Source organism: Saccopteryx bilineata, chromosome 1 (genome assembly GCF_036850765.1).
Source record: "Saccopteryx bilineata isolate mSacBil1 chromosome 1, mSacBil1_pri_phased_curated, whole genome shotgun sequence".
In the NCBI taxonomy this organism is placed as follows: Eukaryota; Metazoa; Chordata; class Mammalia; order Chiroptera; family Emballonuridae; genus Saccopteryx; species Saccopteryx bilineata.
Genome location: NC_089490.1, coordinates 301,071,687 through 301,098,750, shown reverse-complemented (window position 1 = coordinate 301,098,750; position 27,064 = coordinate 301,071,687). Strand labels below are relative to the sequence as shown.

General features: G+C 45.8%; 1 protein-coding gene and 1 non-coding gene across 7 annotated transcripts in view; both read right to left on the bottom strand.

Annotated features, from left to right (window-relative positions):
* The window catches only part of TTC12 (tetratricopeptide repeat domain 12), a 55,809-nt gene that overhangs the window by 16,978 nt on the left and 11,767 nt on the right, over window positions 1-27,064 (bottom strand). For 5 of the 6 annotated variants that reach the window (XM_066244940.1, XM_066244979.1, XM_066244960.1 and 2 more), the window contains 8 exons: window positions 26,701-26,778; window positions 25,762-25,883; window positions 18,542-18,601; window positions 11,548-11,619; window positions 6,062-6,122; window positions 5,459-5,647; window positions 3,788-3,857; window positions 2,735-2,823 (listed from right to left, as the gene is read on the bottom strand). In XM_066244940.1, coding sequence (XP_066101037.1) covers window positions 2,735-2,823; window positions 3,788-3,857; window positions 5,459-5,647; window positions 6,062-6,122; window positions 11,548-11,619; window positions 18,542-18,601; window positions 25,762-25,883; window positions 26,701-26,778 — 741 coding nt within the window. The remainder of the gene's footprint in view (window positions 1-2,734; window positions 2,824-3,787; window positions 3,858-5,458; window positions 5,648-6,061; window positions 6,123-11,547; window positions 11,620-18,541; window positions 18,602-25,761; window positions 25,884-26,700; window positions 26,779-27,064) is intronic. The other variant, XM_066244987.1, reaches the window with a different exon arrangement.
* LOC136321411 (U1 spliceosomal RNA) lies at window positions 12,034-12,197 on the bottom strand. The gene has a single exon (XR_010728663.1). It is a non-coding gene; the product is annotated as a U1 spliceosomal RNA (small nuclear RNA).

Genomic DNA, 27,064 nt, shown 5'->3' with positions numbered 1-27,064 from the left:
AACAGGAGGAGAACAAAGGTGAAAATGAAAGGCCCCTGCTCTTGTACCCCCTCCAGGTGAGCCCATTCCAGAAAGGAGCTACTGCTATTCACCCCTGGTACAAATAATGTTAAAAAATGATACATCCTACACCCTACTTGGCTTCTCTCTCCCACTCAATGACATTATTTCCACATCTTTACTTTTATGCAGTCCCTTGTCCTCTTTAAAAGCTGCTTTGTATTTAGTGAGTTGGATATTCCAAGATGTCATCGATCTGAGATAAGAGCATTTACAACACAGGCTGTGTCTGATCATGTATTTTCAGATGTTAGAGGAAAATGTGATGCGAAGGTTCACAGAAAGCAAAGTGGGTTGTGGCTGAGGACGTCGCTGCACAGGGGACAGGGTGCCCCACTCCAATGCCACCAGCCCCTGCCGCCCCCGCCCCCTGTGGGAGGGTTTGCACAGTCACCACCCTGGGTGGTACAGGATCCTACAGAATAGCAGGCCTCCTTGATAATGATATTCACCTGAGTGTATTTCCCTTCAGGAAAGAGGCCCCGGGCTCTCTAGTTTTCTAGAACTTCACACATTGTTGACCGCTCACGTGTTTGCACTTGCATTAGCTATTTCAATTGGTGAAATTCAGGGTAATATAGGATTATTGTATTTGTGACTCTTCACCCTGAGGGTCGAAGTTCGAAAAACAGCAGACCGTTCTATAGTCCCATGCAGACTCCTTTTCTTCCCACTCCTCCAAGCTGAGACCGCAAAATCAAAGCTACGGTAGACAAACAATCACAGTGTCCAGCCGTCTAAACTTAGACTATCTTCTAACCACTCGCAGTCTGAGCATTCACATCAAGGATATTGTAAAATCTTCTTCATTGTGCTCAATCATGTTCAGTTTATTATAAGTGACTTTACTTGATATTTATTTTTTTATCACACTAGTATTACAAAGTTCCAACCATGACAAATCGTGAAGGTGAAGAACTTTTCAATGAATTACATGCAGACACTTTATCTGATTGTCCAAGTGATTTTGAAATATACTGCAGTGATGCAGAAATTGATTGTTTATCGCAAGACAGTAATGAGTTGGATATTAGACCACCAAAATGACAAAAAGAAATGTAATAAGATCTGATAGTGGAAGTGATTTTCAAGAAGAGTGGACTGAAAATGATATTACAACAACTTTGGAGCATTATTCAAATATTTCGGGTGGAACTGCCAACCTTAGTGATCCACAGAACATCAGGGAAGTGACAAAATTACTTTTTAGGGATGATTTTTTTTTTTTTTTTTGTATTTTTCTGAAGCTGGAAATGGGGAGAGACAGTCAGACAGACTCCCGCATGCGCCCGACCGGAATCCACCCGGCACACCCACCAGGGGCGATGCTCTGCCCACCAGGGGGCGATGCTCTGCCCCTCCGGGGCGTCGCTCTGCTGCGACCAGAGCCACTCTAGCGCCTGGGGCAGAGGCCAAGGAGCCATCCCCAGCGCCCGGGCCATCTTTGCTCCAATGGAGCTTTGGCTGCGGGAGGGGAAGAGAGAGACAGAGAGGAAGGAGGGGGGGTGGAGAAGCAAATGGGCGCTTCTCCTATGTGCCCTGGCCGGGAATCGAACCCGGGTCCCCCGCATGCCAGGCCGACGCTCTACCGCTGAGCCAACCGGCCAGGGCCAGGGATGATTTTTTTTTATTTAGTTGTTTCTCAAACCAATTTATACCATCACCAAATGGAACAATTTTACAAAACATCTACTAAAACTGTATCATGAATGAAATTACTAAAATATATAATATGTATAAATATAATATGTAGCAGATATGTACAAAGTTTCATTTAAATTCATTATGTATAAATAAAGTATACTGAAGTTTATTTAGATTGTTTCACTTGCATACTCAATTATGAAAAAGTAGCCGGTGACACGAGAACTGCTGCGTCATACTGCCGGCAACAATGTGTAAGCTGTTCCTCCACTCTTATAAATCAAGAGAAAAAAATGACATTATCTCATAGTCAGCATTTTCTGGTTTATAAGCTGCACTCACAAGTTCTGCTCCTGGCCCCTCACCGGGCTCTGTGGAAAGGACAAGCTATCATTATTCTAATTTTCAGGGTTTTGTGTCCAAGGTCAGCTCTTTTTTCCTATAAAAATATAATTTCTTTTTAAAATAAGAGGATGGTTCAATTTATATTGAGGGTCCAAAAGTGATCAGATTCTGTAAAAACTTAGTAAGCCCCAGAATATGCTAGTATGTAACAAGCTAAGAGTTAACCAGGTAAATAAAATCCTCATAGCATTTTCCTGTTCTACTATCAAACACAAACCAGGGTCACTGATGCTGCAGAGACAACTGTCAAACTCACAATGCTAAGATGGGCGCCGTTGTCAGAGAAAACAACAACAACATTTTTAAGCAGGCGGGAAAGGAGAAACTCTGCCACCCCACTGGCTACACATGAGCAGAAGTCACGTCTGCAGAGAGTAGGACAATGCCTAGGTGGTGAGACCACTCACGATGCCGACAGTGACCTTGGTCATGGTGAAGGTGGTCTGTCAGGGTGCTGGAGACGTAACTGGAATGCAGGCCTTGTTTCTGGCCCATTTGGTTTTCCTGAGGGGAAGTCTAAACATGGACACCTCGGGGCCTGGCACTTGGGGCACAACACTTCTTCTCAGGAAGCTCCCACACTGATGGGCGCTGAGGATGATTAACTGTGAAGAGCCAGGCTTACCGTTCCCGCTGCACACAGCCTGCCAGAGCCGGAGGACAGACAAACACGTGGTCTCTTCCACAACATCCTTTCCTTCTGCAGAAAAGCACCTATAGGGGACAAAGAAGAACCATACTCAAGACATCAGCCTTGATATGTTTTCCAGTTGGTTTTATTTCACCAACAGATCTCTGACATGCAGGGTTGAGAAAGCAACTATATCATCCAGGGCTGCAGACCACCATGACCAAGAGGCTGCTGAGCTCTGAACTGAGAGTCCAGGACAGGGGCATGGGCTAAGAAGTCCGGGCTGCATCTGGGTTGGGCGGTGAGCCGGTGCTGTGGGCCACGATCATACCACAACTGATGAGCAGTGGGCCTGCACACTGCCAATGGTTGACAGGCCTTACCACATGTGCACACGTGGCAACCAAACCCATAGCAATGTTCTAAGCCTCAGGAATTACACCAGAAAAACTGAAATGCAAAATAAAGTTAAAATAAATTTAGCAAACAACCTCCTATCATTCATATGGGCTCTTCTTAAAATGAAATTAGAAATTGGATCAGCAAGAACCCAGTGGCTCTCATTCCCTGATATGATCACAACTTCTAAAAGAGGAAGAGAGCAAAGGCCATCTTGCAGCTGGTGGGAAAGCGGCCGGAACGGTCAGCCTTCTGCACTGTTATTCTGGGTTTGGACTTGCTGGAAAGACAACAGTGTTATACAGGAGGCAGTTTATTGAATTGGTAAACACCATACCTACCAAAGGATGTAATGCTGAAAAAATTAAGGTAACGCTGGGAAATTCTATGACTTTGAAGTGCTTGGAGAAACCCTAGGAAGTGTGCCGACCTTTCCTCTCTACAGCTGTTAACTGTGGCATAATTTACAATACCTAAGGCTCAAAGCTCAAGGGGTGTTCACATGGCATTTCTTCCCCATCAGGGGGCCACCAATCCTGACGGAAGGTGATGCCATCCAGTGAATTCTCTGCCTGCCTGATCAGGGTCTGATTTCAGGATAGCTATCTTTCCTCGCTTTAATGTGGCTGTCTTCACAAACATTCCTACCTTCTTATGACCTCATTCCCATTGATGATACTGAATCCACTGTGTGTTCTGAATAAAGTGCGTTCTGTATCTGAAACAAATTCAGAGAAAACCGTGTCAGACTCCTGAGCTGCTTCGCTGATGTCTAGCTGTAACAGAGAGGAGCCCAATATGAGACGACAAAGTCATCAAGTTCGTTTGGGCAGAAGCAGGTACCTTCACATTCTAAAACCTATAGGTGTCATCGCCACCCAATGCCCCAGTGAGAGGGACAATCTGTCCAGGGAAGGAGAGCTGGGACTGGTGGCCCCATGGGTTACCTGACAACTTATCATTCTATAATCTTTAGAGCCTTCTGGAGCTGCATAACCTCCAGGAAGGAATGACATACCCATCTGTTCTTAGATAATTATTTTGAAGCTGTTTCCAGGCCTCTAGAGAGAAGCCTGCCATTTCTAAGAAACTACTGAAGGGAATATGTGAGCACCCTCTGCTGTATACTGAAGGGATGTCAGAGACTCCATCTAGCTGTACAAATGGCACCAGGTCAGAGTCACAGACACGGTTTGTGCCCAGTGTCAATGCTCACAGGAACTTAGAGAAGAGAGCAGGAGGGGGCTCATCAGCAGGAGGAGCTGACATCCACTCTGAAATTACTTACACTTCCTAAGTACTGTTAAGTGAACTGGGGTAAACCTTCCAGCTCATCCTACAAAACTTCCACCTGCCAGTTCCCTATCCTATGGGTTGGGGGAGATTCATGGGGACAGTGGAGGGTGCTACAGAGGAGAGGACATGCATCAACCATGGTAACTGCTACAGACTCCATGTTTGTGTCCCCTCAGAATTCACAAGTGAAACCTAACCCCTACAGTGATGCATTAGGAGGTGAGCTCCTAACTAGGTGTACATGGTGTGCGTGTGGGCACACAAATGGCGTATGGATTTGTGTGGGATGTGTGCAGCAGATGTGAGTGGTGAATGTGTGCAATGTATGTTATGTGATGTAAGTATACAGGGGTCCTCAGGGTACGATACAGTTCCATTCCTCCGACAGTAATGTAAACCTGAATTTTGGTGTAAGTCGAAACACACCCTAGCCTAAGTCACTTACCTGTCCTAACATAGTTGTAAAATCATAGTATAGAACATAACACAACTAAGGCCCAGAATAAGGAAAAGGACACAAATATACTGTACTGTACACTGTACTGTGTATTCTCCAGCTGCACACACCAAACTAGGTCGCCCATGCAGTCTGTAAGTATGACGCTAACAGCATAAGCCCAAACACTCATGTCTCAATTTTTTAAGCTTTATGGAAGTGAGCATCATAAACTCAAAATGTCATATGTCGAGACTGTTGCAATCCAAGGACCCCCTGTACATGGTGTGATATGTGGGGTGTACATGGTGTGTGTGCTGTGTGTGATATAAGGAGACAGGATGTGAGTGCACCTGCGTGTGTATTCTGCGTTGTGCTGTGCATGTGTTCCTGCATGTGCGTTGAGTGTATGCATGCTCTGAGGAGAGCACGGAGCTGGGCTGGGGTATTTCTTACACACCCCCTTTACCATCTACATTACAGAAGGTCTTCAATCAGTGTTCGTGGAAGTGAGCCCTTGCCATGAGGACACACCTCTAACTCTGCCCCTTTATAACAACAGTATTCATGGAAGGTCTCTAGCTTACTGTCCTTCATCATCTCAGTCAGGATTTCGATCCAGCCAGCATAGAACAAGGGGTTCTGATCAGGCTTGGAAAGAGTCTCCAAGAGGTTCTTGGTTGTCACGGCTGTGCTCTTTCCTGAGTCCAGCGATTCTTGGGCTTCCTTCTCCTGAAGGTCTGCTTTCTCCCGAAGATCTACTTCAATCAGGTGACCTAGCAAAACCAGAAGGAAAACAAAACAAAACCCTGACATCAGCACACCATATAGGGAGTAACCTTTTTGAGGATGGCACACTGGGAGGCATAATGCATTAAAATTACTGAAACTCATCTTCAGCAAGGAAAACTTTAGGAATAGTGTATAGTCTGTACCCACAACTTAAAACATCTTGAAGACACGAGAACAGAAATACGTCTAGAAGGCTCTGAAGGACGGTGTAGGACGTAGGAAGGCACAAGTGTGAGCTGGAGAACAGAGGAAGGGGGCACAGGGCAGCAGCCAGCAGAGGACCGGTCTAGAGGCAAGGGTGTGGCTTTGCCCCCGATGCAGGGAAGGGCTGGGCCGCAGCCTAAGGCCAGAGCACAGGGGACAGTGGACTTCACGAAGGACACAGCAGGAATGCTCACCTTTCATCTGCGTCTGCAGCTGGGGGTTTATTTCTAAGATCTTCTGAAAACACTCTCTAGACTGGAAAAAAGCACACACACAAAAAAACCCCCAAGACTTTGACAAGTAGTTAGAGGGTGAAGGTGATTATAGGAAGACACTAGGTATCACAGGGCTCAGCTTCCTCCTTATCTCCTTCCAGCCTCCTCTGCTCCCAGCATGGGAGGTAGGCTTGGGAACACGGCACCCGTCTGACATTTGTTTAGGCTTCTCTGGTTCTGTGAGGCAACAGGTGTTGATTCAAAACTTATTTTTAAAAATAGTGTTGTCACATAGCCTGTGATGGAAAATACCCCGTCCTAAATCCCTGTGGATCCTGTCTGGCTGGAATAGGAATTTAGATGTGATATTTGCACTGAGAGAGGACAGGAGGGACCTGTCAGATATGCCTGTGGGGAGTGAGGGAACAAACAAAGCTGAAGACGGTGCTGACAGAGACTTGGGAACAGAACAGGAGAAGGGCCCACTTCAGGGTATGGGGCTGCAGCCAGCCGGCCACCTACAGAGTGAAGGGCTTTCACTCAGAAATGGTCAGACTGAAAGCTTTTGGGGGAAAGACTGCTGTCCCTGGCGAGGACAGTAGGGCAGTACTGTCCTCAGGGATATCAAGACCTGCCCAGAGTGTGATACAACCTGAGTGTGAATAAAAAGCTCACGAAAAAAACAAAAACAACTCTGAGCTATCATAAAGGCTGAAGGCTTGTCGAGAAGATTAGGATTAAGAAATAAACTGAAGAACAATATCTCATTAATCAGAGAGAAGTGTCACAGGACATCGGACAGACATCAACAACTGGCACTGTTGTAGACTAAATGTCTGTGTCCCCTCAGCATTCATATGTTGAAACCTAAAGCCCCCAAGGCGAAGTAATAGGAGGTGGGGTCTTCGGGAGGAGATTAGGTCATGAGGATGGGCTCTCCTGAGTAAGTTTAGTGCCCTTTTTAAAGAGATCCCAGAGAGCTCTTTCACTCTCCTGGCTGTCTATGAGCCAGGAATCAGGTCCTCACTAGACACCAAATCTGCAGTGTCTTATTCTTGAACTTCCCTAACTCCAGAACTGTGAGAAATGTGTCTGTGATTTAAGTTACCTGGTCTGTGCTATAGCAAGCCAAAAAGACTAAGACAGTGATCTTGTATCCAACTTCTTTTTAACCCTAGGTCTAATCTAGAAACAATTCCTGCTGGCCTCACTGTTGGTGTATATCCATGTCATCTCCTCACTTGCAATAGCCCTATAACTGGTTCTCTGCTCTTTTATTACCAAAATACAGTGTGTCCGTAAAGTCATGGTGTACTTTTGACTGGTCACAGGAAAGCAACAAAAGATGATAGAAATGTGAAACCTGCACCAAATAAAAGGAAAACTCTCCCAGTTTTATACCTATTCAGTCCAGTTTGATGTGGGCTCACGCACAGATTTTTTAGGGCTCCTTAGGTAGCTATCCTGTATAGCCTCTACAGACTCGTCACTGACTGATGGCCTACCAGAACGGGGTTTCTCCAGCAAACTGCCGGTTCCCTTCAACTGCTTATCCCACAGAGTAATGTTATTCCTATGTGGTGGCACTTCGTTATAAACACGCCAATATTCACGTTGCACTTTGGTCATGGATTTAAATTTAGCAAGCCACAGAACACACTGAACTTTCCTCTGTACCATCCACATCTCGACTGGCATGGCCATGGGCTGCTCCGCTGACGTAATACATGGTGTTACGTCATCATCTGCACATGCACACATGCTGCCACATCATCCTACAGAAACTGGGAGGGTTTTCCTTTTATTTGGTGCAGATTTCACATTTCTATTGTCTTTTGTTGCTTTCCTGTGACCGGTCAAAAGTGCACCATGACTTTACGGACACACTGTATAATCCTGGTAGAGCAGAGTGAGCCAGTAAAACACAACTCAGATTATTTCACCTCTTTACTTCCTTCCTCCCTCCCTCCTCTCCTCTCCTCTCCTCTCTCCTTTCTTTTTTCCTCCCTCCCTCCCTCCCTCCCTCCCTCCCTCCCTCCCTCCCTCCCTCCCTCCCTCCCTCCCTCCTTTCTTTCTTTCTTTCTTTCTTTCTTTCTTTCTTTCTTTCTTTCTTTCTTTCTTTCTTTTTTAAATGAGAGGAGGGGAGATAGAGAGACAGACTCCTGCATGCACCCTGACCAGGATCCACCTGGCAACCCCTGTCTGCGCTGATGCTCGAAATCAACCGAGCTATCCTCAATGCCTAGGACTGACGCTCGGACCAACCAAACTATCTTCAGCACCTAGGGCCCTGCTCAAACCAACAAAGCCACTAGCTGTGGGAGGAGAAGATGAAGAGAAGGAGGAGAGGGAGAGGAGGAGAAGCAGATGAGTATTTCTTATGTGTGCCCTGACAAGGGATCAAACCTGGGATGTCTGCACTGAAGGCCAACGCTCTATCCACTGATCCAACCAGCCAAGGCCTCAAAATCTTCTAATGACTCTCAGCTTATCCAAAGTAAAATCCAAGGTCCACTCAAAGCCTGCAAGGCCCTAGGGGCCCAGTACCCACACACGTCACCTGCCTACCTCATCCCTCATCAATCTCCTCCTTGGTTGCTCCCATCCAGCTATCTCCCTGCCTGGACCACTCCTGCATTACATATCCACGTCTTCTCTACTTCACTGCCTCCTTTCCTCTAGCGAGGTCCTCCCTGACCACTCTATACCTTCACTGCTTCCTGACTTATATGCCCCAACAACACTATCACTACCCAATACAGTACACATCTACTCAATTTGGTTTCTGTCTCCTGGCCAACCTTACACCAAGAATATGAGTTCAGCCTGACCAGGGGGTGGCACAGTGGATAGAGTGTCGGACTGGGATGCAGAGGACCCAGGTTCGAGACCCCGAGGTCGCCAGCTTGAGTGCGGGCTCATCTGGTTTGAGCAAAAAGCTCACCAGCTTGGACCCAAGGTCGCTGGCTCAAGCAAGGGGTTGCTTGGTCTGCTGAAGGCCCGCGGTCAAAGCACATATGAGAAAGCAATCAATGAACAACTAAGATGTCACAATAAAAAACTGATGATTGATGCTTCTCATCTCACTCCATTCTTTTTTTTTTAATTTTTCTTTTTCTTTTTTTTATATTTATTTATTTATTTTATTAATTCATTTTTAGAGAGGAAAGAAGGAGAGAGAGAGACAGAGAGGGAGAGAGAGGAGAGAGAGAGACAGAGAAAGAGAAGGGGGAGGAGCTGGAAGCATCAACTCCCATATGTGCCTTGACCAGGCAAGCCCAGGGTTTCGAACCGGCAACCTCAGCATTTCCAGGTCAACGCTTTATCCACTGCGCCACCACAGTCAGGCCTCACTCCATTCTTGTCTATCCCTCTCTCTGTCCCTTTAAAAAAATAGAAAAGAAAAGAAAAAAGGCCGAGAAAAGTTAGAAGACTGTTTCTCAATTTCAAATTTTACTACAAAGCTATAGGAATCAAGACAGTGTGGTATAGTCATAAGAACAGACGTATAGATCAATGCAACAAAATTGAGTCATGAATTGATTTGCAATTGATTTTTGACAAGGGTGCCAAAGTCATTCAGTGGAAGACAGAATCGTTTTTTCAAGAAGTGATGCTGGAATGACTGGACATAACCTATAAAAGCAAGAAGCTGGGTCCCTTCCTTACACCATACACAAAAATGAACTCAAAGTGATCAGAGATATAAATTTAAGAGCTAAAGCCATAAGACTTTTAGAAAAAAACATTGGAGTAAATCTTAGATGAGGTAATGATGCCAAAAACATAAGTAACCAAAGCAAAATACAGGTAATGTGGACTTCATCGAAATGAAAAATTCTGTACTACACAGGACACCATCAAGAAAGTGGAAACGCACCTGACCGGGCAGTGGCGCAGTGGATAGAGAGTTGGACTGGGATGCGGAAGACCCAGGTTCGAGACCCCAAGGTCGCCAACTTGAGTGAGGGTTCATCTGGTTTGAGTAAAGCTCACCAGCTTGGACCCAAGGTCTTGGCTCGAGCAAGGGGTTACTCAGTCTGCTGAAGGCCCGCGGTCAAGGCACATATGAGAAAGCAATCAATGAACAACTAAAGTGTTGCAATGCGCAATGAAAAACTAATGATTGATGCTTCTCATCTCTCCGTCCATTCCTGTCTGTCTGTCCCTGTCTATCTCTCTCTCTGACTCTCGCTCTCTTTGTAAAAAAAAAAAAAAAAGAAAGCGGAAACACAACACAAAGAGTGGTAAAAGTATCTGCGAATCATTTCTTTGATAAGGGACTTGTATCCCTAATTCAAACATGACAAAGGATCTGAAGAGACTTTTCTCCAAAGAAGATATGCAAATATCCTTCAAGTACACTGTAAGATGCTCAACATCATTAGCAGTCGGGGAAATGCAAATCAAGACCACAATGCGATACCACTTCACACCCACAGGGATGGCTATAATCAGAAAGACAGATGATAACAAGTACTATTATTTCTCCAGGATGTGGAGAAACTGGAGCTGCACTCTGCTGGTGGGAATGCGGAACGATGCAGCCACTCTGGTAAAACACTCAGGCAACTCCTCCAAAGGCTAAACAGAGTTATTATATGACACACTGAAGTTCTGCTTCTAGGCACAGTCTGCAATCAAGAGGACTGTCAAGAAGTGTCCACACAAAGATTTGTACATAAATGTTCACTACACAATGTGGAAGCAACCCCAGTGCTCATTAACCAAAGGATAAATGCACTGTGGTTCCTCCAGAGAGTGGAGTATTTTCAGCAAAAAAAGGAATGAAGTATTGATCTCACCACACAGATGAACCTTGCGAATTTTATGCTAAGTGAAAGAGGCCAGTAACAAAAGACTACATTTTGTATAATTCTATTTAGATGAACTGTCCAGAATCGGCCAATGTAGAGCTCGAAGTGGATTAGCAGTTGCCTAGGGTTGAGGTGGGTGTGGAGGGAAGGGCAGTGACTGTTCATGGGTATAAGGCTTTTGGGGGAAGTGACAGAAATACAGTACTCCAAAATTGATTGTTTCACAACTTCGAATATACTAAAAACCAGTAGAATGTACATTTTCCACAAATTGTTTGGTATGTTAATTACAACTCAATGAAGCTGCTATTTTCAATACATAATGCGTTAGTGTGAACATGTACCCACATAATGGCTTTTGGGCAAGGAGCTTACAAGTGAATTTTGCTTTGCCTTTTCTATCCAGTGACACTTTTCCTAGGACCAAATGAGCACTGGAAGAAGATACTACAGAAGCCGTTCCTACCTCAGGGACTGTATGGGGTGGCCCTCCACATTCTTCTCAACTCTAAGATGTTAAGAGTTACCCTGAAAAATACTAAACGGTGGATCAGTATCTAATCAACCTTGAGGAACTGGGTTCTCCTCTGAGACAATCAGGAGCATCGCTCTGATCAAACATGCCATCCCATTCCTTCCAGAACTCACCACACTGTAGTTCTTAAGAGCCAGGTATGCCTTCCCCATGTGGAAATACGCCTTCGTGCATTTTTCGTCACACTGCGTAGAAGAGAAGAACAAATCAGACGTGTCAGGAGAGTGGGAGGGGCCAGCACTGGCCTGCCTGCCCCGCTGAGAGAGTGAAGGCCTGGTTCTGCTCTCAGGGCAGCTCCCGGAGTCGACAGCCAAAACTTCCCAAGCATCTGTGACCACACAGATGCCAGCAAGAAGCCTGCTACCCGAGGAAGCTCCCTGTCCAGTTAACTAGTAATATCTGTCAGTTTTCATCTTTATTTAATGACACCAAGTCAGGAAACAAACCAGAAATCCTTGGTTTAGAAGCATTCTTGACTATGGCGAACACAAGAATTACCTGGGATGCTTATAAAAGTCCTGACAGCCAGGTTGATCCACAGCAATTAAAATGTACTTTGGGGTAGGACCCAGGCATCAGTATAAAAAAAATTTTTTTTTCAGGGGAGACTTTGAATATAGTCCCCCACTCCCACAAATGATGCAGTCGAGTTTCCCACATTTGGGGAAATCGCAGGGGTCAGCACACCTGGAATGCAGTGGACAAGCCTCGCCCCAGGGAAAACCACCTTCCCTATTGGGTGTATCCCCTGTCAGGTGTGTATGTGCATCAGTGGTGTTTAAACTCCTCAGGAGATGTAAATATACATCAAGTAAGAGAACCTCTGATTCATTTGGACAGGACAGTTTATTCTGGGTTAACAGCCGAGCTTACTGTTACATGTCAGCAAGCCTGGGAAGTTCCTAGGGGATAAACCACAGCAGTATACTGGAGCTTATACTCTTACCATTTAAGGTCAGGAGGGACGTTCCCTTCAAAAGTTAGAGGATTGGAAGATAAAGCTGAAACTAAATCATGTGCCCAGGGCTCTGAACCCACCTGCTTCTAATTATTGTTAACAGTGACATAAACTATAATTCAAAGCATCTAATTAAGTAACTGAATCTCTTTAATGTGCAAGGCATTATGTCGGGGCAGGTGCTCCTCAGGATTTAGATTTAAAGAGGTTAAGAGTGAAGCTCAGCGCCCTGGCCAGTGGCTCACAGAATAGAGTATCAGCATGGCATATGGGATGTCCTGGGTTCGATCCCCAATCAGGGAACACAGGAGAAGCAACCATTTGCTTCTCCCCCCTCCCTCTCTCCCTTCTTTCTCTCTTTCCCTTCTGTAGCCAATGGCTCAATTGGTCCAAGCATAAGCCCTGGGCACTGAGGATGGCTACATTGGAGTACATCAGCCTCAGTCACTAAAAATAGCTTGGTACTTGAGCATCAGCCCCAGATAGGGTTGCTGGTGGATCCTGGTCGGGGCGCATGTGGGAGTCTGCCTCACTATCTCCCCTCCTCTTACCTATAAAAAAGTGAAGTGCAGGAGTCCAAAAAGTACTAGGTGACCCCTGGTGTGGCTCCCCCAGAAGTGAGACTTTGGCCAGGCCACCTGATTTCCCTAATGGTGCTCAGTTTCCTCGTGTGGGAAGTGAACATCATCACAGTGTCTCCCTCCCTCCCTCTCTCTCTCTCCCTCTTTCTCTGGGGAATGCTTGTGAAACACTAGTTCAATGCAGGTAGTACAGCATCAGCAGATGTTGCTGCAGTTACAACAGCAATCCATTTCAGGACAGGAGATAAAATGTAGAGAAAAGCTAACTAACTAACAACAAAAGAGGTAACAGTCATTGTTATTGGAGAGCCTTTTACAGACACAGGAAGTTTCATGAATACCACTTTCTGATTTGTTGCTAAGCAAACGGCAGTAATAACAGTAACAACAGTATGTTAGGGTTCAGTCTGTTCCATATGGTTCACATACATTATTTCATATGAACCTTATAGAAGCTCTACAAAGTAAGTTATCATCCCAATTTACAGGCAAAGAAACTTAAGAATTGGACAGGTTCAAAGTCACTTAGATGATAAGTGAAAAGCTGGTATTTAAAATCTAGCCATTTCACTCCAGACCCCAAAGGCTTAAAAATTACACCAAATCTCCTTCAGGAAAGTACGACAGCAGAAGGAAAGCACTCTGAAGATATAACGTCTAACAAGGGCATACAAAGGAGGGGGGATCAGAGCTGGAACCTGGGTGACCCGGGGTGGTAAGGAGAGAAGGGTGAAGGAAGAATGGGCTGAGCCAGGCCCAGGTGGAGAGGACAAGGGCTTCAGAGGACAGTCAGTACAAGGAGCAGGTGACAGGCCCTGGGTAGAGAGAAGACCGAGTGGGAAGGGGTGAGCTGGACAGGTCTCCACAGGGCTCGAGGGGGATGAGTGATCAGTGGCCGTGTGCAGGGAAGTTGGTCCACAGGCAGCGTGCAGAGCTGACTAGAGGAGGGAAAGGCAAGGAGATGAGGGAGGAGACCAAAAAGGCCACTTAGAATGAGAAGCTAATGTCTGACATTCTAGCAACAGGAGGAGTGGAAGGAAAGTGCAGACACCAGAGCCATGTCGGAAAGAGAGAATTAAGCAGCATCAACTAACCACACATGACAAGAGGGAAGGAGGATGTCCAGTCAAAGTTCTGGGTTCAGATTCCTAGAAGACATCATGTGCCATTAGCAGAAAGAGGTGAGCTAGGGCAGGTTGAATGGGAAGATGAAGAGTTCGTTTGCAGCCTGGCCAGGCAGTGGTGCAGTGGATAGAGCATCGAACTGGGATGCAGAGGACCATGGTTCAAAATCCTGAGGTCGCCAGCTTGAGCATGGGCTCATCCAGCTTGAGTGCGGGGCTCACCAGCTTGAACATGGGCTAATCCGGCTTGAGTGCGGGCTCACTAGCTTGAGTATGGGGTCACTGGCTTGAGAGTGGGATCATAGACATGACCCCATGATCACTGCTTTGAGCCCAAAGGTCACTGGCTTGAAGTGAAGGTTGCTGGCTTGAGCAAGGGGTCACTCGCTCTGCTGTAGTCCTTTGGTTAAGGCACATATGAGAAAGCAATCAATGAACAACTAAGATGCCACAACAAAGAATTGATGCCTCTCATCTCTCCATTCCTGTCTATCACTATCTGTCCCTCTCTCTGACACTCTCTGTCTCTGTCAAAAAAAAAATTTGTTGTTCACAGACACTATGTTTCAGACGATGCCCAGAAACCTTCTGGAGTGAGAGGGAATGAACTCCTGGAGCCAGGGGAGGTGGGCATTTGGGAGGCAGGCCCGAGAGCCATTTGCAGAGAGGAGAGGTAACCCCACAGAGGAAACAGGAGCTCTGGGGGAGACACTGCAGAGAGGAAAGGCAGGGAGCCAAGGACTAGACCCTGGCGAATTCACAGAGGTTGGGACTGAGGAATCAGGCTGAGGGAAGGGAGGGACTCAAAAGAGGCTCCTAAGAGTCCCCTGTCCACGCAGCCTGTAGGGAAGAGGGTCAGGTTACCGCAAGGAAGCCTGCCTGAGCCCGCAGCCTGGGCCAGCCTACTAGGAGGGGTCCCTGTGAAGAGGTATCATAGTGACCAGCTTCCTCAGACACTGAGGCAAAGGGCTGCTGATGGGTTTTCTCCCTTCTTTTCTTTGATCATGTGTTGGCCCTCACGGGGATTGTCTCAGGTGAACTTCATACAGCCTCAAAAGGAGTCCTGCCTTCTGAGGAAGATGTGTTTTATGTTGTAGGCAGCGTTCTGTTGAGAAAGCAATGATTCTGACCCTAACTGAAACCAGCTTTGCAGTCTTACCTTCCCTGACAAGGGACATCACTCTTACAATGTCACCCCCATGAGCTTGTCTCTGCTAGTTCAGGAGTGACAAAAATATTAAATTGGAGTGAAAGTACTCATACTGTTAGTAATGGATTGCCATGGATATTCACTATCAATATATTACTTTTAAAGAGAGCGAAACTTTACTTCAGGGCTTTGATATAGAGCCAGACATGGTCAGTTATTAAAACTCCTTGTACATTTTTTTTCTGTCCCTCCAAGTGTTTACCCAAACCTCTCCAGCTGGAGCCTCACTGGGCCTTTAACAAGACTGGCTGTAGAGCGTCAGTGTTTTTGAATGTCAGCTCTGTGGGGCCAGCTCTGCCCAGCTTCTCCGTTAATTACATTGTGCTTTAACATTTGGGAATGGACCCTGAATCAGCACCATGGGCGACGGCCTCTGTGGTTCTTTTCAGATCAGAAAAGATTCTCCTGGATACCCCAAGAGGAGACATCATTTCTTCTACAGAAGGGAACAAGACCCCCCGCCCCAGCCAGGGACTGTGGGTTTAACCAGTGGGATTCAAATAATTTAAAAACTGGTTCTCTGACCTAATGAGCACTTTAAGTATAAGAAAAACATATATCAAATGACCATATATACCAGGGCCATATTGCTTCCGGAGTGGTGTCCTCCCTTCCAATTTTTTTTTCACCTACGGATGGCATGAACATTATGACAGGCACTTAGAATATGCTATTGCTCAGATGAACATTAAAAAAGAGTAAGGAATATAAGTTTGTGATTTCCACATTGGGTGGCTGCCCAGGCGCCCACCTTAGAGGGAACCCTGATTACAAGTGCCATTTTAACAACTGGTTCGCCCAACTCAACAAAATATTAAGTATCGGTTCTGCTAAACCAGTGTGATCCGGCTGAATCCCACCACTGAGTTTAAGGTTTCAGTAAAGACATTTTAGCAGATGGTTCAGAGCACTAGCTTACTGTTAGACAACACTAACTATGTTATCCTGCACAGGTTAATTCACCTCCAGGGCTGTTTCCACGTAAGAAAAATAAAGATATCAGTGGTACTGAACATGATAGAATAGCACCATGTGAGGCTCAAATGAGATGGCTCATGGCCAGCAGGCAGCAGACAGTGGTTTTTGCTGTTATTGTTAGGAAACTGAGGAAGACGTCCCTGACTTTCTCTCCTCTTACAGAATGGTGGCATAAAAAGACCCCATGACCCAACAAAGTGACAAAGGACTTCAGTGGATCTATGTTGGAGCTGTGAAGACACTGTTGCCTTCAGCTCTGGCCAGTGGCTTGAAGACTGTAATGATGTGATGGGACAAGCTTTGCCACCACGTGTTCTAGGGGACAAAGAAATCAAGTACATCAGGTGGCAACATTGGAGGCTGCCTCGTGGTTCATAAACACTATCAGTAAAGGTGAATTTCTAACTCACTCCTGTTTCCCCCACTCACCCTCTCAATAAAAAATAAGAAAGTAAGTGTGGCCAATAGGCTGCTGTCAAAATGTACTCGTTTTGGGCTACGTGCTCATTCAGCTGGGGTAGTGAGCTTTAAGGTAAACCAAGTCACAAGGTAAACCTGGCAAGTCCCCCTGCCACTTTGATTTTGCTTGATCATGTTGGTTAAAATAATAATAACGCTATATGAAGACAAACAGAGAGTGAAACTTTCAAAGGATTTTTCAAAAAATTCACAAGGATTTTTAAGATAAAGTGCATGCCTAAAAAGAAATGTCATGCTCTCTGCTTCTAGACCCTCCTGGGACTCCTGCGCATTCTGTTGGCAGCGCTTTGGAGAGGCATGATCAGAAGCACAATTTTAGTTTAGTTCAAGCCCCCTGTGACAGAGTAACTTAGGGGAATGTGGATTACGGGCTAAATATTCAGTCATCTGAAATAATGTCCCTAAGAATCGGTCACGACGTTTATCTTTTAAAAACTTTTCTAGCGGTAGAGCGTCGGCCTAGCGTGCGGAGGACCCGGGTTCGATTCCCGGCCAGGGCACACAGGAGAAGCGCCCATTTGCTTCTCCACCCCTCCGCCGCACTTTCCTCTCTGTCTCTCTCTTCCCCTCCCGCAGCCAAGGCTCCATTGGAGCAAAGATGGCCCGGGCGCTGGGGATGGCTCTGTGGCCTCTGCCTCAGGCGCTAGAGTGGCTCTAGTCGCAACATGGCGACGCCCAGGATGGGCAGAGCATCGCCCCCTGGTGGGCAGAGCCTCGCCCCATGGTGGGCGTGCCGGGTGGATCCCGGTCGGGCGCATGCGGGAGTCTGTCTGACTGTCTCTCCCTGTTTCCAGCTTCAGAAAAATGAAAAAAAAAAAAAAAAAAAGAAAAAAAAAATAAATAAAAACTTTTCTAATATATCCACCCACAGTCCTTATTTCTCCCCACCCACTTTTAACTATCTATGTGGGTAGGTTTCACAGGAAATACCAAGCATAGTATTATGCTGTCCATCTGAGGCCCGACTGGTATCCAGGCTGAACAAGAGGAATTCTTTCTTCCGATTAATCCTCTACCCATAGGGGGTGCTATAATACATTTCCAAATTACTAGAGCTGGAGGGGGAAGCACAAACACATGAGGAAGAACACTGCAGGAATAAGCTCCCATTGGCTCTAAAAGGTGAATGGGTCGTTACCACCATTGCACAGAACAAAGCATCTGCTAACGCAACAGCAAAGGATGAGCCTTGGTAATATAAACCATGAAAAACCAGTATCAACAGCAGCTTCTCTGGAGTCCTTACGCAAAGGCAGGTATTTTATGTACGTTATCATAACCCTCAAAGCAATTCTTTTTTTTTTTTTACAGAGACAGAGAGAGAGTCAGAGAGAGGGATAGACAGGCAGGAACGGAGAGATGAGAAGCATCAATCATTAGTTTTTTGTTGCACATTGCGACACCTTAGTTGTTCATTGATTGCTTTCTCATATGTGCCTTGACCGTGGGCCTTCAGCAGACCGAGTAACCCCTTGCTCGAGCCAGCGACCTTGGATCCAAGCTGGTGAGCTTTTGCTCAAACCAGATGAGCCTGCGTTAAAGCTGGCGACCTTGGGGTCTCGAACCTGGGTCTTCGGCATCCCAGTCCGACGCTATATCCACTGCACCACCGCCTGGTCAGGCCCCTCAAGGCAATTCTATTCTACCTGTTTTATAGATGAGGAAGCTGAGGCTCTCACTGCAGCACCTATAACTTTTCCCCTCTAGTTACTTCAGGACTGAAGCATCTGACCCATGCAAGACCAACTCCATCATGTGGAAAAGGAAATATCTTACCTTCAGAGCCCAGTCACAATCCACTAGTGCCTTCTGGTACTCCCCAAGTTTTATATAAGCCTGTAATGACACAAATACCTGATATTCACACACAACTTTGTAGCAAGCAGTCTTTAGTTAACAAAGACAGAGCAGTCCAAGGGTGGATGAGAAGTGACTGGTCCCTACTGGTATCAGTCCGGGTCCTAGAAGGAAACAGATGGCTTAGGGAAACCAACAGGAATGTTACAGAACACCGGGGCTAGTCACAGCAGATAGCTATTACCAATAGCTAGAACTGCAGGGGCAGGAGGAGAAGCAATAAATAGAATAAGAGAGGACAGCTTTGTGAATGCCGCCTAATAGTAGCTGCGGCCTTCAGGAGGGCCAAAGCCAGGAGAGCAAATACCCCAATGTCACTGTTTTCCTTCCTTCTGATCTCATTGGCTGAACCCGAATGGAAGCTACAAAGCAGGGAAGGCAAGGAACTGGCCCCAGAGGTCGTCCCTCAGTGCACAGAGCAGGGCAGAGGAGTATCTGGAGGGGCAATAGATAATACACAGCACTAAAAACATCTATAAAGGAAGAGCCAGCGTCTAGAGTCCACCCTTGTGAATATTCCAGAAGGAAACCAAACGATAAAGGGAATAAAAAAGATTAATAACAAGTGTTGGCGAGAATGTACAAAAATCAGAATCATCATACACAGCTGGTGGGAGTGTAAGATGATTTAACCACTTTGGAAAAGTTCCTTAAAAAATTAAACATATAGTTGCCATATGATCCAGCAATATCACTCCTGGGTATGTACCCAATGGGACTGTAAACATATGTTCAAACACAACACACAAACAAAAACTTGTATAAACAAATGTTTATAGCAGCATTATTTATAACAGTCAAGAAATAGAAGCAACTCAAATGACCGTCAACTGATAAATGGAGAAATAGAATGTGGTGTATCACAAATGATATTTTATTCAGCAATAGAAAGGAATGAGGTACTGAGACATTTTTAAACATGGATGAACCTTGGAAACATTATGCTCAAGAAGCTGGACACACATGTCCAGGCGGTGGTGCAGCAGACAGAGCATCAGACTAGGATGCAGAGGACCCAGGTCTGAAACTGCAAGGTCACTGGCTTGAGCATGGGTTCATCTGGCTTGAGTGCAGGGTTGCTAGCTTGAGCATGGGATCGTAGACATGATCCCATGGTCACTGGCTTGAAGCCCAAGGTCACTGGCTTGAGCAAGGGGTCACTCACTGTACTGTAGCCCCTTCCCCCCATCAAGGCACATATGAGAAAGCAATCATTGAACTAAGGTGCCACAATGAAGAATTGATGCTTCTCATCTCTCTCCCATCCTGTCTGTCCCCATCTGTCCCTCTCTCTGACTCTCCCTTTGTCCCTGTCAAAAAAACAAAACAAGCTGGACACAATAGGTAAAATATTTTATGATTTCACTTATATGAAATGCTCAGAATTAGCAGATGCATAGAGACAGAAGGTTCAGCAAGTTCTCAAATAACATACCTAGTTTTGTTAAATGTTATTTTGCTATCATGTTGGTGAGATGCCGTGGGACCTTAAATGGTTTACATAAATTAGCCTGTGGTAAAGTTGGCTTCTTATTTGTCATCTTGCTCAAAGTTGCAGAAACTGGACTTACTGTAGATTAGTGGGGTTGCCTGGGGTGGGGGGTTGGGGAGAAAGGGAGTCAGGGTGGGGGGTGAGCTGTTTAGGGGGTTTCTTTTTAGGATAATGAAAATGTTCTAAAATTGATTGTGGTGATGGTTGTACAACTCTGTGAATGTACTAAAATCCATTGAACTATACACTTTAAATGAGTGTACACTTGTATGTCAGTTATATTTTAATAAAGCTGTTTTCAAAAAAAATATGATAAAGAAAGAGTTCATCCTTCGTCTTGAGCACAGCAAGAAAGAGATACAAGAAATGGCTGACGTTTAAAAGTTAGATCATCACCATGCACCCTTGGTATTCTTTTGATATTCCCCCAAATTGCGGAAAATCTGGAAAATCGAGAATTAATATGAATTCTGTCATCCACTCCAACTAAACTGAATTCAGTTCCCTTATAGTTTCAAAGAACTAGCGGCAAGTAAACAAGTGGAAGGCTGGTTAACGGCAAGTACGATGACCACTGTGCCTTTTGTGTTAATTATTAGACACAACTGGTGGTCTATATACTCTTATTAATTGCACTAAATAGACTTTAAGCACTCTTCTTTTGAAACATTTCCTAAAAAGCAGCAATGATCACCCCATTCTAAGAGAGGAAAACCAGACACCTGGGGGATGGGTGGCTTTCCAGAGTCCCATCAGTTTCCACCAGCAGAGCTGATTCTCCACATAGCCTTGCCCATGATGTAAACTGCCCCAGGGCCCTGTGACATTCTTAACAATAAACCCAAGATACTTATTTGGGCAAGCCATTTGTGGGGTCAGTGTCAGAATGCAACATTCCACCAAAGTGAGGAGATAGCAGGTGATGGCCCGTTAGTGAGTCCCTGTAGTATGGCTTTCTGTGTGCACAGGAGGAAGCTGCTTCAGTAACTTTGATTCTGTACTGATTGAAGTTAACAATCAAAAAGTGTATGATCTTGTTAGGGTGATAAAGAGTACACTGCTAAATCAACCTTTGGACGTTGTATTTAGCTTTCTGTTCTACAAAACACCATTGTTCTTCAAGAGTTTGGGGTTGCATTTGAAAATCAGAGGATAAGGACGTATGTGAGGCAGAAGCCAGCATCATTCTGGACAATGGTAGCCATGACTTCATGATATTGTTCTTCAGGACACAGACTCTGAAATGGCTTAGGTGGGGGCTTCCACAACTTTTCTACAGCCTTTTTTTTTTTTTCTTTTGTTCTTTTTAAAGCTTGGATTCAATACCCTGTGTCAGTGGTCCCCAACCTATTTTGGGCCACAGATCGGTTTAATGTCAGAAAATATTTTCAGGGACCGGCCTTTAGGGTGGGACGGATAAATGTATCACGTGACTGAGACAAGCGTCAAGAGTGAGTCTTAGAGGGATGTAACAGAGGGAATCTGGTCATTTGTTAAAAATAAAACATTGTTCAGATTTAAATATGAACAAAACGGAAATAATGTAAGTTATTTATTCTTCTCTGCGGACTGGTACCAAATGGCCCACGGACCGGTACTGGTCTGCGGTCCAGGGTTTGGGGACCACTACCCTATATTACTTCTCCATTCCCTTCCTGCTTTTCCACATTTTGAGAACTACTTTTTCCCAATGATTTATCTAAATCACACCAGCAATCTATTGGTCACAACATTTGCTTCAGGACAGAAACAAAGTGATCAAAGGGAAGGTTTTCTCTCTTAGAAGCAGAAACACTCGGTTCACAGGGTCCTTATTAAGTGTTTTCTAACGCTGCATGCAAACAGGGACGCATTTTAAAAATAGTCAGCGATTGAAATGATTTTGTAACAATAGTCGGCACATTTTCCACTTATTCGCCTCCAAATCGGCTTTCTCTCTGGGAGAGAACTGCTTCCCTAAAGCTTCCATCGCATTTACTTATTTTTATCTACAATCATTCCTAATGGATTCTCCACAGCTAATCAAAGTGCTGTTTAAATTTGAGTACAGTAAAAATGTAACTAATCTAGATAAATCAGGGTACAGACAATTTGAATTAGATATGTCTGGAAGTACATAACATTTTAAAAGCGATTCAATTTTACTGCTTTCAAATAACTTAAGACTAACAAGACTTGTTTAGTCTTGTTCAGCACCAGTAGGTAAATGTTTCAGAGACATATTTACTGGACAAATAAAATGGAACTATAATTATTATATTAATTGTTTACATTTAAATGTTTCTTTTGAATTGTCAATAGAAACTTAATTCCCTTAAATGGACTTATTGTGCCTTCAGTGTTATGTAACTTAACAAGGATTTATTCAGCATCTGCCATAAAGCAGTAAGGGGGAAGGTATATGGCAGTTTTTGTCCATAAAAAGTTTATGAGCTTGTTAGGGTGATAAAGAGTACACTGCTAAATCAACCTTTGGATGTTGTATTTAGCAACTGTGGCTTTAGAACAGATTTTCCTCCACATATGGGATTAGGTAAAGGACATCTCAACTCTGGCCTGGCTTAAACCACTATCCAGGCATCCCCAAACTACGGCCCGCGGGCCGCATGTGGCCACCTGAAACCATTTATACAGCTCCCGCCGCACTTCCGGAAAGGGGCACCTCTTTCACTGGTGGTCAGTGAGAGGAGCACTGTATGTGGCGGCCCCTCAACGGTCTGAGGGACAGTGAACTGGCCCCCTGTGTAAAAAGTTTGGGGACCCCTTCATGAGGTTGTGCTGTGCTTGGATTTATTCATCATTAAAAATCACTGTTACCTCCTGTTGGGTAAACAAATGTTTTTCAAGTTTTCTCCCTTGTATTGGGGCAGTGCCCTGTATGTATAGTCTATAGAAGGATGGCTGCTTGCCCTCAGGGCAGCAGATTGCAAATTGCCAATTGCCTTCCTGCTTGGGAGCAGCCACTGCTTGTTACTGTTTGCTAGAGAAGGGGTTTTCTCCCCCAGCCTGTTTTGTTGGGGAGAGAGAGAGAGAGAGAGAGAGAGAGAGTGAGTCCTGAGGGTGAGTCTGGAGGGTGAGTTAGGAGAATGAGTCCGGGTTGTGGAACTGGAGACCCAGTTGGGGCTTTCAAGCCCCGATATCTACCAGGCCTGTTTGGCTGAGGACTGCTGAGACTGGTGGGGTCCTGAGATGAGAGAGAGGGAAGTGGTCTTCCCTGCCTGTTTGCTCATCTCCCATCATGAGACTTGAATAAACGGAATGGCCCACCATCTTCTGGCTCCACAGTTCCTTTTCCATCTGGCCAAATACAATGAGCAAGTGAGGGCCTGATGACTGGCACGGCCCTGGCCCTACATCTGGCGCAGCCAGCAGGGTTCAGATTAGACTTGTATGGAGCCGTCCTTGAGGGGTGGGGTAGAGGACTGGTGGCTGCTCCCCAGTGTATGGTTCCCCATGGCTTTCCTTTTGGGGACCGTGGGCTGGCTGTTTTTTACAGCCCTGCAAGAGGCTGCCCAAGGTCAAGAGCTCCAGAATGAGCTGCAAACCAAGTGGCAGCAACAGCTTGAACTGGAGAAGGAGGCTGACCAGGTTCGAGAGCTGCAGATGCAGGCTGAGCACCAATAGTGATTGGAACTGGAATGGTATCTGGAGAAGGAGGCTGAATGGGTTCACGAGTTGCGGTGTGCTCTGGAAGTTGAACGTTGGTGGTGGCAGCTGTTGGAGGAATAACCGGTTTCAGCTTCAGGCCGAGAGCCGAAGATGGAGCTGTGCTGGCGGAGTGGCTCTAAGTCGGTGGGAGCAGGTGTTTCCAGCTCCTCTTCTGAGGATGAGGAGGCTCGGACTGCAGCTGCTGTCTGCACACTCAGAGCTTGGCCAGAGGTCATCCAGAAGGTAAAAACTCAGCAGCAAAGAGTACCTACCTACTGAGTCCCTGGTAGGGTTGCTGTGATTATGGGACATAAGAATGGATGCCATCATGCTCTCTAGAGCAGAGGCGGAGAGGCTGGACACTGTTGCCACATGCTCCTCCTTGGGGCAGCATCTTCAGACCTCCTGAGATGGCAGGGATGAGGGGGGAGGCCTGAGGCCCTATGTGAACCTAGTTGCCTGTAATGAACCTTTACCTTGGTGATCTGCACAGACAGCTGGGCTGTCTATTGTGGACTGACTCTTAGGACTACAACCAGAGGGGGGCACCAGCTCCCTTGTTAGATGGACATGCTGCCTTTGGACAGTATGAGAGGCCCTGATGGGGGGTGGGGGCAGCTCTGGTAGAGGCCCTCCTGCACTGGAAAGCTGCTCTCATCTGGTTGGAGAGATGCACCAAGGACACTTTGAGGTTTCCATGGACACAGCCCCAGACTATTCAGGCCCTCCTACCTACCATGGAGTAGGGGGCTAGAGATGGGCCTTCAGGTTGCGCCTTGGAAAGAGTGCTCAGGGAGACACTGTGAAGGGCACTTTTGTAATTGTTGTAATTGTATAGCTTGTGCTGTTGCTATAGTTTGTTTGTTTATGGAATGTGCCTCATTCCCCACACAGGGATAACTGTGGTGTAGATTGTGAAATAAAATGGGTGGAATGTTGGGCAAACAAATTTTTTTTAAATTTGCTGCTTGAATTGGGGCAGTGCCATGTGTATATAGTCTATGGAAGCCTGCTGTATGCTTGCCCTCGGGGCAGCAGATTGTAAATTGTGGACTGACTTCCTGCATGAGAGGGGGGATTGTTTGCTATTGTTTGCTGGAGAAGGGAATTTTCCCCCCAGCTGGTTTTGGCTAGAGAGAGCTGAGTCCAGAGTGCAGAGAGAGAGAGAGAGAGAGAGAGAAGAGAGTCCAGAGGGTGAGTCCGGAGAATAAGTCTGGGTTGTAGAACTGGAGATCCAGTCAGGGCTTGGGAGCCCTGATATCTGCCAGGCCTGTTTGGCTGGGGACTGCTGAGACTGGTGGGGTCCCAGTTGGGAGAAAGGGAAGCGGTCTTCCCTGCCTGTATGCTTGTCGGTCGTTATGAGACCTGAATAAACGGAATGGCCCGCCATCTTCTGGCTCCACAGTTCCTTCACTGTCTGCCTGAATCCAACGAGAACCTGCATGGCCATGGCAACCACCCTACACCTCCCAAACTGTTTGGCCTCTTAAGGTCCTGTGTCTTGGTTTCAACACTTCCTCAACATACCATACAGCAAGACCTTCTTAATCTCGAGTTCCAAAAACTGGGGCTGATGGGGACTCCTTCTCTTGTAAATTACACGGCATCAAGTTCATCTCTCACAGGTCTCGCTGTGGACATACACTGACTGTCAGATAATCATTTCACTAGTCTCCTTCTTTGTACGCATGGAAAAAGTACCTGGTCACCACCAGTGGCATGCTGGTGCTGACTCACATGGAGAGAGGACTGGTTATGCATAGCCCTTACCATGTACTCCTTCAATGACTTCAGATTGGTAGCTTGAGATTGACCCATGGTGAGAGTATTTACACCATGGAAATTGGCAATGCACCACACAAATCAGCCTCCACCACACCCCAAACAGAGCCGGTGGTTCTCACATCACTGGTACTCCCCAGTCTTATTTTTCCCCGATTTCACAAGTTTTGGGGCTCTGTTCCAAGAACCCCTGTGGACACACAATCGGCTCACTGACCTGGGCTCGGTTGGTATACAGCACTTTCATGTCCTTCAGCTTCTCCAAACCCTCACTGTAGTGGAGGATAGCAGTCTCATAATCGCCTCTGACAAATGCTTCATTCCCCTTTTCTTTCAGAGCTGTGGGAATGAGTCACACAGGTAAGTTCTCCCACACATTGGAAAATGCTTTCAGACTCTATCCCCCTGATTTCTCAACTCCACTTTGAAGGTCATAGTTTGCATCAATTCAAAGGGGACCCATCACTTATTTCTCTCTGCAGATATTTCAGGATTGGCTTCTTTAAGGACTTTTTCCTACAGATCTGCCCCAAGTCTTCTAAGTGGCTTCTCAGAAAAAGTAAACGTTTCTGCCTCAAGTCTGAGAACCACTCCAAGCTTGCCACAAAGACCAAGTCTACATACCCAATGTTTCATTAAAAGGGTCAAATAACTAATTCCCAGCAAATACAGTATCATTTGGCTCTGCAGGTCACGTGCCACTGGGTGGTATAAAATCAATGCAGAAAGCATTCTTCTGTCATGCATGGTCCCTGCCAAACACATAACCTGCCCATTCATTCCCTTCTCCCTTCTCATACCTTCATTTTCTTGTTTCATTGTTCTTTTTCATTTCTTCATCTCTGCCCTAGTCATGGTGCCTCACCCCCATCCCTCCCTACATCCCAAGTATTGCTTATACTGCCCAATCTGACCTGCTAAGTCCACCATATGCTTTAGAAAGAGGCTGGACTGTGGAGGCTGACTGACAGCTACGTCCTGCTCCATTTGTTGTGTCAGGGACAGAGGACAGACCACCTGTGGTTTCCGCCTGGCCGGTAGGCCCACCACACACCCACCTACTGAGATTCTCTGTCCTCAGACATCAGCAGATAGACTTGGGTGCTCGCGCTTACACAAATCACCCCAGCTATGGAGCAGTGAAGATGACAATTACCGTCTGCTAAGACTCTGTTTTCCCTCCTTCTCCTGGCACGTTCCTTTGCATCCTTCTCCACAGATGCCAGGAAGGCTTCTGACAACACAGCAATTTCAAATATTAAAAAGAGAAATCTAATATTACAAGCAGTTCTTTATCTCCTGTTCAGAAGAAAGCTACTTCAGAGCTTTGCGGCCACACCTCTCAAGCATTCGCATGTAGGCACGTGCACACACCCATAACTAAAGTGACATCTTAACTGGATATGGTGATGATCTGTGGGATGTGTTATTATACACGATGGCTAGATCTAGGCTTCAAATCTGAATTATGCCTTTAAAAAGAGTTTTTCCCTACAGACGGACTTTTTTTGTTCCATTTA